Source organism: Bombus pascuorum, chromosome 12 (genome assembly GCF_905332965.1).
Source record: "Bombus pascuorum chromosome 12, iyBomPasc1.1, whole genome shotgun sequence".
NCBI lineage: Eukaryota > Metazoa > Arthropoda > Insecta > Hymenoptera > Apidae > Bombus > Bombus pascuorum.
This window is the reverse complement of record NC_083499.1, coordinates 7,526,387-7,541,189: the sequence shown is the minus strand read 5'-3', so window position 1 is coordinate 7,541,189 and position 14,803 is coordinate 7,526,387. Positions and strand designations below refer to the sequence as shown.

The window sequence follows — 14,803 nt, the reverse complement described above, 5'->3', positions numbered from 1 at the left end:
TTCAACATAAAACCGAATAAAGTATAATAAAGCTTCCACCTTTGCAGCGAGTAAGACCACTGCGAAGAGTGTCGTCGCTGAGTTTATTTAAAGCAGCAAATTTCCTAAGGAAGCCCTTGCCGATCCGGGGGATGTTCTCGCGATAAAGGATCGACCGATCCGTGGAGTGACGTACGAGCAGCACGATACGCCGATGACACACGGCCAGACAGTTTAACGACTTGAAACAGGAATAGCGAGAGAGAAAGAGAGGAGCATCCGTTCGAGAATAACACTTGAAGCGGCGCCTTCTCGCAACGGAAGAGGACCAAGAGGATAATAACAAGCGGACTGCTGCTATTCGCGTACGCTGCCTTGGTTCATTCAAGATCTCCTCTCTTCATCGAGGTTTCCTTGGACCGAGCCATATGTGTTCTTGGACGCTTTTTGCGTTGATCAGAACGAGTAACGGTCTTCCCTTGAACGTGTACGCTTGTACGCTTCATTCAGAGCTGTTTGGTCGGCCATTTTGTTCGACGATGAAAGGGCTATCCACGAACGGATGGATCGGCGGGTTGGATCTCTGTCACGAGCTTCCTGCGAATCGACGATTGATGGAGTTGATCGATGCGAATGTGAAGTGGCCCTGTATTGAACCGAGTTGAATAGAGTTCCGGAATTATTGACTGGATCGATGACACGATTGTCGAGGATCGAATATTTTTTATTTGTTCGGAATTGATTTGTTTATTGAGTTTGTGTAGGAAAAACATATGATTAGGTTCGTTTTAATTGTAAGGTGAAAGTAGTGAAACAAAAGTTGAAATGTAGAATTCTGCGGAGGTTTCTTATAGAACTGTGCAAAAGCATTTGATGAAGGAGTTAGTTCACTAATTTACAATATTTTTGTAAAATTTGTTCACACTATGTCTTCATTTGTTTAATTTGATGATAATTTAAAATATGTAGATAATTTAAGTCACGTACAAACTTACTGAAAAATCACTACAACAATTCGTACCTACTTCATTCGCAGCTACAAAGATCGCACAGGATCTAGATAGATCAATTTCGGCGGAACAAACCTGGAAATCATTTCTGATCTTTACGAATAACTCGTACGAGTTAAAGCGTTTTACCGAACAGGTAGTAGGTATTAATTTCGCAAAAACGCGGATACGGGGCACGAAATCGTGACGATTAGAGAGCGAACAGGGCCATGATAGGATCACGCAAGGACCGGGGTTAAAGTACCTTTAACTTTACTGCTTTCTCTGCTCGAATGCGTCACACGCACGCGAGATACCCACGTGTGTACAATCGTCGCTCTTCTAGTAGTGCAAAATTAAAACAGTGTTGCACTAATTAATCCAGTGATACACAGGACTGGCATACTGTATTCCACGTTCTTAAATAACTTTTTTGACAATTTCCACATTGATTGATTATTACGAGGAAAGTTCAGAGGCTACAAAGTCATAAAAAAATCTCAACCAGAAAAATATAACAAGGTGTGTATATTAAAGAAGGTTCTACTCTAGTAAAGAAATCTAAAGAAAGAATAAAATAGAATACAAAAAGAATACTAACGCAAAAAATATAGTTGCAATAATAAACGAAAGAACGGGAGATTTTCGAAAAATCAACTCTTGCAATGAAAAAGGCAATGTAGAAACGTTAAAATAGAGTTTCTGAAATTAAAAAAGGTAGTGCAAGAATTCTAAAAAAATCATTTCAAAAATAAAAGGAAGTAACGTAAAAAGGTCTAAAAATGGTGTGTTCCAGGAATAAAAACGGTACTGCAAGAACACCAAAGTTATTAATATAACTATCATGGAGGCTACTGTTACTACTTATCTGGCGTTACGTTAAACAGGACAGAAGGGAAACCAAAAACTCATTTGAACGTGGTTCGAATCGGTTGCCCTCGTATCCAGTATACCTTTGGACTGGCTGGAAATCCGCGAACGAAAATCATCGATAACATTACCAGACGCGTTTTTCCGATAGATCTTCCGCAGTAGGATCTGATAATCGCGCGAGGAAGTTGCTCGAATGTTTCTGGAAATTCCGAATCTGGTCTGGAAGAACCGAAGTTTGTGACAGTTAACTTGGTGTTATCGGTTTCCCCTTCCAAGATCTTTTTCCACGAATTAGCAATCCCATCTGCTCGACCTGCCGAGCGATTCGAATGGAAGTATGTCGCCGAATCGAAAAACCATTCGTGGTATAATCGGACGAGGATCGTTGTTTCGTGGCGAGGATTAAATTGCAGGAATTGCCCGATGTTAGTAAGACAGGCTGAACGATCCGTTAATGGACCGTGCTTTGATCGATCGATGACGAAATCGAGCGCCTCAAGGAAACCGGAAACGCTAATGGAAAATAGCGGAAGGATCGGACCACCGATATGATTTTGAGAGAATTTTGGAACACGTTCGAATACAAAAGCAATTCGTGTAAATGGTATATGCATGGATGAGTCGATTTCGACTCAGGGAACGTGGAAAAATGTTTTTACGAAGCACGCAGGAGAAAGAATCTTTGTGCCTCTCTGTTCGATAAAATGAATAAAAAATGAATTTGTGGCTTTTGTACAGAAGCCTACGAGTTCTTTGTCGTTTTTCATTTCTGTTTTTCGTAGCAAGCCAAGTAATAAGATATTTTTTCTTTCATACAGAGAGCTGAATTTAACTGGATCAGAGGTGGTTGTTCATACGGAGTCGAACGGGATTTCCTTAACAAACGTGAAGGTATCTTCGAGCAAAGCTGGAGATAGTCGCGAAAGAACACGGAAATATGGTTTCGATTACTGCTTCGATTCGTCGAATCCAGAGGCACAGAGTTTCGCGGACCAGGCAAGGATTTACCAGACGCTTGGCCAAACCGTCTTGGACGCTCTTTTCACTGGCTATAATTCCTGTCTGGTGGCGTACGGACAAAGCGCGTCAGGAAAAACCTACACCGTGATGGGAACCAAGGTATCCTACTATTTCTTGGTTTTTAAAAAATTTCATCCGTAAAGAATTATAGTATGAAAATTTTTGAACTTTATGACTTCTGAATGTGTTACATTATGTATGTATCCTATGATTCTTTTGTAAATCTTCGTGTGATATCATGTACGCCAAATCTCACGGTCCTCGATTATTCGTTATCCACAAAAATTCTCCCTCCTATAATATAGTTCAATTGAATTATTTTTGGGATAACCCGCGTCACGGCACGTTTACTCGCTTAGGAATCCAAGAGGAAACGGCAAATCGGCAAACGATCAAAGGGTAACGCGCATAATTCGGAACGAGGTAACGATTTCCGTGGTAGGTCGGCCTCTAATTGGCGGGCAACGGAGAGAGGCGTTCTTTTTTCCGGTTTCTCCGGCAAATTTCGACCGGTAAATTGAAACTGTTTTTGCTCGGACGGCGCTTAATTAAATTGCCCTGTGGCTCCGTAGCCGATCGCGGCTACATTATAGGAGGGACGAGGAGAGGGACAACGACCGAGCGATTTTTTTAAAAGCGAAGCACGTGTTGCGGTTATACGTCGAGCACGTTCAGTTTCAATTATGGGAACGGAGTCGTTCGATCGCTCCGGGACATTTCGATGACCGATAGAGTTAACGATACGTAATTTTTCCGTGCGATTTCGGTGCATTCGTTTTTGAGAAACGGAACAAAGAGCACAACGGTTAACGATGTTTCCATTTTTTCGTCCGTAGGAAGATCCTGGACTCACGCCGCGTCTCTGCGAAGGAATTTTCGCTAGGATCGAGGAGGAAAGGAAAAACGAGAGGAACTATAGTGTTTCTGTCAGGTAACCAGAATGGAAGATAATTCGTTTTATCTCTTCCGAGTGATATAACGAAAACATGATAAGTACATTTCTGTTGAATTTTTGTTTTTAATATCACTTTATGATTAAATTTCTCAGATTCGAAGATGTAAAAGAGTCATCTTCTAAAAATAGCTGGTAGGTTGACAAAGGATCTTATTTCCTCTGTCAATTTGAAAGAAAACAATTTTATAATATTCAATCTCTTGCTGAAAACGATGAATCCCGTAAATATTCACATTCACATATTCGTTTGTATCACGTTAAATATTCTACGATCCAATTACTCGGCTTACGGAGCAAACACGTGAATTTTACTCGAAGCCAACTGAACGTAGATGCGAAGCAGCGTGGCGATAACGCGCATCTGGATTGATAAGTGTGGGAATCTTGCCATTCGCGGCGTCTTTTCGCGAAACGAGGCGCATCGACGAGCTATACGCCAATAGACGATCAAGACATTGGTGGTTGTCGGTCAAGGTCCAGCTGTCGGGTCAATTTTCTTCGTCATTTTCGCACGATAAAGTTGTTTCGTGTCGATGGTCGTCTTAATTTCCATTCGCCTCTTTCCAGTCAAATCAATGATTAGATGGATTGACAAGTTGACAATGTAATCCCTCTGTTGTGCGTCTTGTTCGCATTCCAGCGATTATAGGGTTTCAAGAATCCATTCCTAAATCGTTATCGACGAGCGCTTCTGTCGTACTACGTCGTACTATATTGGAATGAAAAGTTTATCGTCCCCTTCGTTATACTTTTTTTCTTGGCCTCCAGTTTGCCGAAGCAACCGGCGTTGGTTAATTGAAAATGGTAATCGCAGGTCTTTCCGTTTAGGAAGAGGTAAAGTTGGGAAGAGGAATCTTTGATTTTAAATAACACTAGCCGAGACCTGACTTTATCTTGAACTGTGGAATCGTTTTCTTCGAACACTGTTGCAACAGGATAAGTTCTAGTTCCGAGGAAACTCTTAATAGAATCTGTTCTGGAGATAATAGCTTCCACCTTATGCAATTGATTCTTCTTTCGACCTTTTGTTAGATTGTAACTGTTATCTTGCAATGTGTTTTAATGCGTCATTATCAATGTCGTCACTATTTGTTAATTTCCTTTTGCTTTACAAGATAGATTTTGGTATCAAACATCGAACTGTTAAAGAAATCCTTTTCGAAGGTTTTATATTGTAAAAATGAAAGAGTCATCGAATAACTGGAAATTTAGGTGTCACTAGACAAAATTGTCTTTAATCAGTGAACAGACATCAAAGTAAAGAGGTCGCGTCCAGTAGCTGTGAAAATATTATACGTCGACGGGATGGTTAGGGGTGGTTTGACGCCGTTGGAAGGGGGTAGGTAAACGTGTAAGTCGAGTTTAGGAGTCGTGAGGTTCGCGAGCGCCGTGTTGGCCTGGATGTGTCTTGTAAGCTCAGTGCCCCGTGACTCGCAATCGTAGGCGGACGTATAAGCATTGCTCTACCTGGGTAAGAATCTTTTCCCTTGCAGAGCACCGTTCCAATATTCGTTCGCACTTTCATCCCATGACAACGTTTCGCTCGCTGATCAATTTAATTTCTTCAGTTTTGCCCAAGTATCGTACGATAAATGGGGGAAGAACGTAGGAATTCAATAGTGTTTAGGTTATTGAAATTTTTAGAAGGATTCTTCCGACAATATTCAAATTACTACCCTCTAAAGTTCGATTTCCATCATTTTATTAACTTTCTTTTTATATTAACTTCATCTCTAGATATTATAGATGTCTTATAAAACTCTTAAAATATTGTAGATTAAACATTTTATTGTCAATGAATAATTAATTCTCAATAGTAAATGGCGTCTGATAGTAGAATGTAAAACACGAGATCTTGTTATTTAAATATACTTTATTAATTTAAGATACTTTAAAGTAAGAAGAAATAGACTTCTAAAGAAATAGACACGTTCCATGTGTACAAATTTTCCCTCGTTACAGATCCACCCCCGATCTTCGATTCACACTTTCCCTCGTAAACACCGCTTTATTCCTGTATTAAACGTTCGCCGGATTGCCTTGAGCTTGGTGTAAAAATAAAAAGCAGAGAAGTTTCGTTGCGCTGGAACACTCGTAAAAATTGTATTTACCGTTCACGAGAAATATCGATTGCCATTTCCTCTGTGTTTCTTTTTTTGTTTCTCTTTTCGTTCTGTTTTTCCTCCTCTCTATCTCTTTTTGGTCGTTTCATCGGTGAACGAAGGAAAACGCACGGTTGCCGCGTACCAGTCGTTCCACGCAAGTTTTATCGGCACTTTGAAATTCGTACGTGTAACCGAAACGAGGATGGATCCGCGGAAAATTGTTCCATTGCTCGTGGTTTTTTGGACCGTGTAAAACCAACTGCAAGACCACCATAAAATTCCCCTTGGAAACACGTTGCTCCGAATTTAACGTGTCTTCGTAAATCACTTTGTCGTTGTCCCATTTCTTGTTTGATACCGAATCTTGTCGATAATATCATTTATTACGAAGTGATAAATAAAAATAATAAACGAATTACCGTGATATAAAGTAATTGTTGTATAATGGAAATTATTGACAAATAACTGTCGTCAGACGATTCTGACATTCTCCAAGGACAACGTCGTGTTCGAATAGATCTGCATTTGTAACTCGAGCACTTTTCAGGGGAAAATCGTCTTTCCGTGGGAATAGAGAACGACGAAGGAAAGCTTCACGACAGCAACGTATCTGTTCGTTGTATTTCTCTGCATGGATTTTTTCGCTCACGTGCACGAAGAATCGCGAGAAAGTTCGCTTGATGTATTGCCGGATAAGCGAATCGGTCAGCTCGAGCGGCGTTTCCTCTTTTGGGCCGCTTCTCTGTCAGTTCGCGACGTAAAATCGTTAAGTGGGCCGACGAAGAAAGTTCCGTATCTACGTGTTCCCTTTTGAACCGTGAATGAAATTCGTGACAACTCTGTGTGCCTACCATTGATGGATAATTCTACGTCCTTAAAATGTTTTGAATTACATATTCCGAGCTATGTCGTTTTTATATTTCCACTAAACGTTTTAACTATTGTATGTTTACGAGTTATTGTATCGCGAGCTACCGTACACAGGTACATAATTACGTTGTTACGTAACTATTAAAATTTCCATCCTTAAAAAGTTGATGATTCGTCGTTACTTTGAACAATATTCTAACACTGACACCATTCTATTTTTAAATCAAATAAATATTTTACTCCGAGAGATCCTACGTCGATCAACATCGACGACCGATTCTTTCCCGCGCAGCGCAGACTAAAAAGAAAGTGCCGTCCCCGGAAGCATTAAAAAGAAACAACGTTTCTATCATTGAGGAGTGTCTTTAAGCTGTTCATCATCTATAACTGGCATCGTGAATCATTCTTTGTTCCGTATTGACCGGTCGGGAAAAAGAAACGACAGATTTACGCACGTCCAGTAGAATCGGCCGGCATCCCCGCGACCGAATACTATAAATCCGCGTTTATACGATCACCGGCAGTTATTAAAAGTGCCACGGAAATTCGTTGCTCGCCTAGGCAAAAATATGCGTTGTGTCGCGACTGTTCCGGTTGTTACGATTTGGTACGATAAAGCTACCGACATCGTCCATTCGTGTTTCCTTGCCGCGAGTCGAACCGAAAATACAGCCTCGTCATGACGGATTTAGGGATGGAAATTTTTCAAAACGTTAACGCAGTCACCGATCCGCCATTCTCATCCGTTGTGTTTATCCTAGTAGTGCTAATGGCGGCGCCTCCTGAAAAATATCTCGCGCACCCTTTAAATTAAAGCGCATCTAAAAGCTCGCAAGGACTGCGTCCGCGTAAAAATTCCCGCTAATGGACCGATTCATAAAATATACATTTTTACGGGAAAGTTTTCGAATGTCCTGTGGTTTTAGGGTTCTTTACGATTAAAGGATTTACATTTGGCTATGGTGATGGGTCTGTGCGTGAAGAATTTGGTAGATTGAGCCGTGAAAAATTCGTATACATATAAATATTTTCTTTCAAGCTTTTAATCTTTATGGGGCTTCGGTCTTGATTTTCTACATTTATTTCGTTTTCGTGAGATAAAGTAGTAAGAAATAGGAAGTTGGAAGTAAAGAGAGGATTCGCGTCGAATTCGAGGCTGTCCGTGTCATCGAATATTAGCAACCATGCCTTGTTATATCACGGCTTCGTAATCTCGTGAAATCGAACGATAAAACGCGATGGCATTCTATCTTCTATTCATTTTTATTTGTGTATCAGACTCGAAAGCTGGCATTGTACGCAACACATATAACAAAATGGCTAAATTTTGCCATGTAACTTGGCCGCCCAAACGATAAACCAAAGGTTTATTTCTAATTTACGATATTCAAATCGAAGAAACGTTTCCACGCTTCCAATTGTTGGCGATATTAATACGTTTTCTGCTGAACTCCATCCTCTTTTGATCCATTTAACGTTCAAGATTCAATATACCCAAGTTCATCGCTTTCAGTTCAAAGTACCATCACTTTGTCTCATAAAAGTCTCCTCTTTTTTCGTCGTCGCTTTTCGCAAGAGGATGGGACGACTTCCCGGTCAAAGCGGTTGCCGTTTTCGAGTCGCGACTGTCCATTAAAACGCGAGCTTCTCTGACGCAATTAAAGCCAATCTCGCGTTGCTTAATAACGCGAATAATAGAATGTTGCCGCTTTTACGCTCGAAACTGAGCCATTCCCCTGGGAAGGACAGTCGTTCTGCGAGCTTCCTTGGCTCCTTACGTGACTAACTTCTCGCCCAGTGAATCATTTTCAACCGTGCTGCACTTGGAAAACGGGCTTTTTACGATTGCACGCTGCTGCGTGTCGCGAATTACACCGTGAACGTCGAGAACGGTGTATAAACGAATTTACGAGCTTCCTGTGGCTGTCTTAATTCTCTCTTATGCATCTGAAACACAAAAGAACGAGACTTTGTGCGTTACGGTAACGTTTACACGGACTATCGCAAAGACGGCTGTAAAAGCTAGAAAGAAAAGAATAAGTGTCGCCGATAACGACGGTATGACCAAGTTTTGGAAATATTTTTCAAAAGGTGACGACCATGATGAAGCAGAACGTAAAAGTTTATATCGGTAAAGAGATAAAAATGAAAATAATATAGGAAAAAGTTTATGAGAAAGAAGTTCAGAGTGTAGAGGAGTAGAGAACAAGTAAGAAAAATTAGGAAGAAATAGGGAGAAAATAGAGACGATGGAGGAAGAGAGAAAGGAACAGAACGATGGAGAAAAGGAAGTTTGTCGATAGCCTGGTGAACCAGGGAACTAAAATGAATCACAAGCACGGGAAGTGCAGGACGATAGGAAAATAAACTGCACTGGCAGAAAAACTAAAAGGGGAACCACAGTAAGCAGAATTAGCAGCGATCAGATTGTTACTGGGTAGAATCAAGAAAGAGACGTACGCAAGTTGGAATATTCATAATGCGAACATGAATTTTCGTGTGTTTTTATTCACGTGTTCTGTTTCTATGGAGAACATAGGAAAATCCCGGAAAAGTAGAAAACTTGCAAAGTTTCTTTAAAACAGAGGAAGTGACTTTGAGCATCACCTTACACCGTTGCTCAACGCAAAAGGAAAGAAACGAAAGAAACTCCTCAAGTTCCATAAATCTCAGCTTGCATAACAGTTATTTGGTCTATCGACTGGTAAAAAAATGGCTGATAGAGGAAAGTTGGCTATAACAACGGGCTTAAAGAACATCAGCCTTCTGGCAGCCGAGGCAAAGAGGAAAGCACGAAACATTTATTCATTAATCAGCGGGCAAAGTCAGTCGGCGAAAAGGAACGCGTCGGCTGATTAACCGATTTTTCGCGAATATTTCCGCGAATATTTCTGCGGATATCTCCGTGAATATCTCTGCGAATATCTCCGTGAATATCTCCGCGAATATCTCCGCGAATATTTCCACGATTGTTTCGTGCGATCGGCTTCCACGTTGCGCGTCTAATAAACACGCAGGGAATATGCACGCGCCTCCGGATCGATATTCAGGTTTTGTTGTGCAATTAATTATACCTATTAGCGAATCGTACTCTCGTCAATAAACGCGCCAGCACGATCCCGGGCATAATTGAATTTACGATCTAACAACGATCCCACTCTGTTACAATTGACACGTTCTGGTAATAAACGCAGTACTGGCTAATGTCGCGCGAAAATTGTCGCACTTTCACGCACAATCGTTAATTCACGCGTGATTTCCTCGACTCAGGGTGAATTCGCGATGAGGGGAAATTCGGGCCGTGTCCATAATATTCTTCTTTTTGCGCCTTGTGTCAACTTCTTCTTTTGCAACGATTTTCAAAATATCGAGGGATGGGTTAAGGTTAATTTGAAACCGACGACACACTAAGCGCGTCACTCATGTTCTTCTCTGATACGAACTAACGATCAATTCATAATAAAATCAGGGAAGATGGATGTTTCACTTATAGAAATATAAAATTTAAAGAACTTGAAATGTTTATACGATATAAACATTTATTAACATAAATTATCGTTTGGTCTTTAATGGTTTAATTTCATTATGAGAAGAAATCGTTGCACTTCTCCAAATAGATTTCATTCACGTTTGAACGTTAAAATATTGGACGAAAAGGTAAAGGTGTAACATATACATAAAGTTCATAGGGCTGAGTCAAAGAGGAGCTGGGGGTCGGAAATCAAAGTATCGGCTACATCGCCGTTTACGCGACATTTTCATTTTCGCCAATTATCAGGCGGCCGGGCAATCAATTTGCACGGTGAACGTTCGTTCACCGGCCCCATGGTGATACGGCCGTACAGAAATGTTCCGACGGCCGGTGTGCTGGATGATTCGTTGGCCGTCAATTGATCAGGAACCATCGTCATTAGGCATCGGGCGTTTAACGTGATTAAGTCGCCGAATTCGTACGCGATAGCATGCCGTGCCGCTCTTCCCATCCGCAATGAAACGGTAACCGATCAAAAGCTCCGCATTACTTATGGCTGATTGATCGATAGAACACTCTCCCTCCTCTCTGTTTCGCCCCGCCGCTCGCTACCGCTTCTCTCTCTTTCTCTCTCTCCCTCTCTCTCTTTCTCATATCCACGTCGTCTGTTCCTTACTCTTTCCCGTTTCAATCCTCCCTGCAAGCCTTGCAGAAGCTTTAATTCGACCACGACCACACTCTCGATTCCCAGTCATTACGATCTCGGTCTGGTTCGCAAATTCAATTCGACCTGCATTTCGCAGTTTCTGTTTGTCGACCGGTTGCGTCGTTTCGCCGGTTTACGCCCACCTGCTGCAGAGTGTTAGTTATGTCCGGTTTAAAAGCTATCGTAAACCGTGTACACATGAAATCTTCTTAGCTCTGAATTGTCGTAGAACCGAGTGGCTGGAGCGGAGTAAACTAGGACTTTGGCGGAGGAGCTGTACTCAAACATTCTGCACTGTAACATTTTTCCCTCGAACTGTAGCAAAGTTGTTGAGACGTACCTAATCTCGTTCTTAGAAGATTTGATTTTAAGATATGATGTACAGAGGCTATAAAATGTATTTGAGTGTCTTTTTATCAGGCTCCACATTTCATTTTCGTAGTATCAAATTCTGGTAATCGTATGAAAGTATTACCGAATCATTCGAAAATTACACTATTTTTGAAAGTAAAATTCTTCGGTAGATTCGGTTCTTCGGTTTGCTATCAGTCTTGGGAAATATTTAGAAAAATATCAAGTTCTCATTGAACGGTGCTCGGCGAAGCTTCTTATCCTCGTTGGGATGGAAAATTGCAACAGCTCGCGGATTTCTGAGCTCTCACGCTGATTCGCGGTCGTGCTCCCAGTGACCCAGTAATCGAGGGTCGATATTCACCGGAGCGGGTGTCTAACGGTGTCTAATGTTACAAGGAATCGCGTGAACGCCGCCGCGTGTGTCTCCGTTCGAATTCGAGGCTTTCGCGCAACCGAGGGTGGTGTGGGTCGACGACTCGTTAAACGTCGCGTGATTACGAAGAATCTGTGGATCCCGGCCGATGAAGCAATCAGCCGGTTGAATTTAAAGAAACGTTATCCAGCGGAATTCCTTCGACCGACTAGGTTCTTCCGAATTATTCGAATTTGAAATTCAAAGAAGAACTCGTTGAGCAAGGAGTGCCAAAAGATCGAGTCCGGTATGGCTATGTATGAGATTTAAAAGTCATAGCTTGGTCTTTGCATCGAGTCGGCATCGAAGAAAGGAGCATTTTCTCAATTAGATGGGACTCTCTTTTACATTACGATTAATCAACATATTCATTGTTTTATTAAAATCTTAGAGTCTAGAGATAGTCATAGTCTGGAGAGAAATCTTCCTATATTCTTGACATTGCACGAATAGATAGAAGATGGATCGATTCTTATTTCGACATCATTCGCCAGCGTAATATCCGGCAAACACGAGAGCTAGCTTTCGTTTCCTCTGCACCCGCCGGTGAAAACGAGAGCCACTCGACAACTTTAAAGCCTCTGACGAACGACTTCCTCAGGTTTTCGCCTGAATTTCGTTAATTAACACAAATCAATTGATCCTTTCTGTTTGCTTCAAGATTTACGATTATCAGAATCGATTTCTTTTAGTAAACATAATTAGATGTTACGAATTGTCGTTAATTTATATAATTTATTAGATTAAAAGCGTAGGTGTTGTTTGTACGTATGTTAATATCGTTCATTGGTATTTTAATTACTCTGAAAAAACGAAAAAGCTTCTCAGCGAATTGTTTTTTGAATCAGCTTCGCTCTTTGATTTCGCTTTTTCTCAGTGGAGATTAGAATACTCTCGGACACGAGTAAATTTAGTACGACTAGATCTGAGTCATCCATGCGTAATTCTAAAACAGAAAAGCTGATGCACGATAGATTTGACCTATTGTACCTGGACGAAAGCTTTTAACCTTTCCGGAAGGTCAGAAAATGGCACAAACTTCTCAGTAGAAAAATCCCCAAATTCTCGTAAAATGTATTTACCGCCTTTTTTATTTATCTCTGTCGGTCTTTCCTTCGACTCAGTTTACACTTTTCTCTTCTCTTTCTTTCTTTTCCCTGATTTTTTTTAAACATATTGACTCGTCAACAGCGTGTTTAACTAGAATTATTTCGTAGATAAACGTGTCTGGAGAAAAACAGAATGCAACAGATCACGGGTTAAACGTTGAACGGACAAAGGTAGCCGGTTATCTTGGCGAAACTTTAAATAGCTTTTTCGCTCGGCTCCGCGGGAGTCGACGACGCCGATAAAAACAACCGAGTTTCGCGAAGCTACTGGTTTACTCTTTTAAGGGCCGAGCCAGTTTTCTTCTTATTGGCTCGCTCTTGCGAATTTCGAGATCGTAAATGCAAATAACTTACAATCGGAGCATTCGATCGTTATTCGAAAATCGAATTTACAGCTGTGTTCCTTCACTACGATAACCTTATTCTACAAAACTTTCTTTCGAAGCATGAAATAAAGGATCACGAACAAGGAAATTACTCTGCTATTCCGACTACGAAACACAGAACCAATAATTGTCGTGCAAAAATTAGTTGTTAATCGAGTAGTCCTTTAATAAAAATGATTATATCATATTCATCCTTAAAGATGAAATATTTCTATCAAAAGACACCAAGATTGTATCTATTCGAACCAAGAAACGAAACTAAATAGATAACTACACGAGTACACGGTCCGTGTGACCCAAGCACGATCGTGTGAACCGTGAAAGTTAGGAGAAGATCCTGGTAAATTTAGATGCACCTCTTCGTTCTTGTTGCTCCTCGTCGTTTCTCATCTTGCACGCGTGCGAACCAGCGCAAAAGGCTTAGGTGGAACGGTTTTTGAGGTCAAGGAAAGCAGCGTGAACAGGCTGATTCTAGGAGTCCGTTCGATTTTCTAATTTCCGGAAGCGTGTTGGTCAGCCACGCCATGGCGGCTCGCGAACTCATTCATACGGTGAACGATGGGCCACGGTTATTCACGGGTATTCCAAGCATTCCCGAATACTTGCAGCGGCTAGAAGTCAGACCACCGACGACCCTATTTACTTGGAGTCCAATTCCACGCCCGGTCCGTGGTCTACGGATGGGATACGTGACGTCAAAAGAGCCGAATCCTTTAGGTCAGCTCAACGATGAGAATTTCAGACGGTTCCGAAGGAAATTCGAAACAGTTTCAATTTTTCAACGCCTGTTCCGCTGATTTTCCGACCTGCAAGCTTTGATTAGTCGACGAACGATATCAGGATCCTGTGAAACCGTGTTTCAACTCTTTCTAACAGAAATATTTTCATCGGTGTTTGTTCTTGCTCTTTGAACAGTGACCGCTTTATACGTGGAACTTTCGTATTGACATTTTACATTTATTCGATGTGTAATCATGATGTAGATATTTTCAAGAGCCGTGGGAAATAGATGCATGCTTTTCTGCTGTTCAACGATTTGTGGCAAATACAATTAAACCGTATGGGGCCAATTAAAATGCAGATATCCGGGATAACTTTAGCGATTCAAGATCACGTAGAGCTGTCGGGTTTCGAAGGTTGGATTGTCTGACGAGAGAGTTTAAGTGAAATAGTCCAACATCGCATTACTCTAATCCTGAAATACTTCAACTCTTCCTTTATTATTCAAATCTTGAGAAATTAAAAAAGTCAGAAAACGTACACATACGTACAAAGTATCTTGTCGAAAAACTAAGCAAGAGTGAAAAGATACAAAAGGTGTGGGACGAGATCCAGGAGTGGAAAGTGTTTCTGAAACTCCGATCGCTGTTAAGCGGATTTACGATGGCACGTGCGGACGTTTCACGAGCACAGTGGAGCAGATAATGACGTTAAGAGGATCCGAGAGCTTGCGGTGGCCTGGCTGCGAGCACCGTTCGGACGAAAAGTATGCGTCGTGCTGGCTGTGCACCCGATAAATTTGCCCGACCTCCCCGGGGTCCCCGACGGATTTTCTTGCGCGCCTACAATTCGA

General features: G+C 41.4%; 1 protein-coding gene across 1 annotated transcript in view; it reads left to right on the top strand.

The window, feature by feature from the left end:
- The window catches only part of LOC132912852 (uncharacterized), a 28,130-nt gene that overhangs the window by 1,294 nt on the left and 12,033 nt on the right, over positions 1-14,803 (top strand). The window contains exons 2-3 of the mRNA XM_060970630.1: positions 2,660-2,960; positions 3,698-3,792. Coding sequence (XP_060826613.1) covers positions 2,660-2,960; positions 3,698-3,792 — 396 coding nt within the window. The remainder of the gene's footprint in view (positions 1-2,659; positions 2,961-3,697; positions 3,793-14,803) is intronic.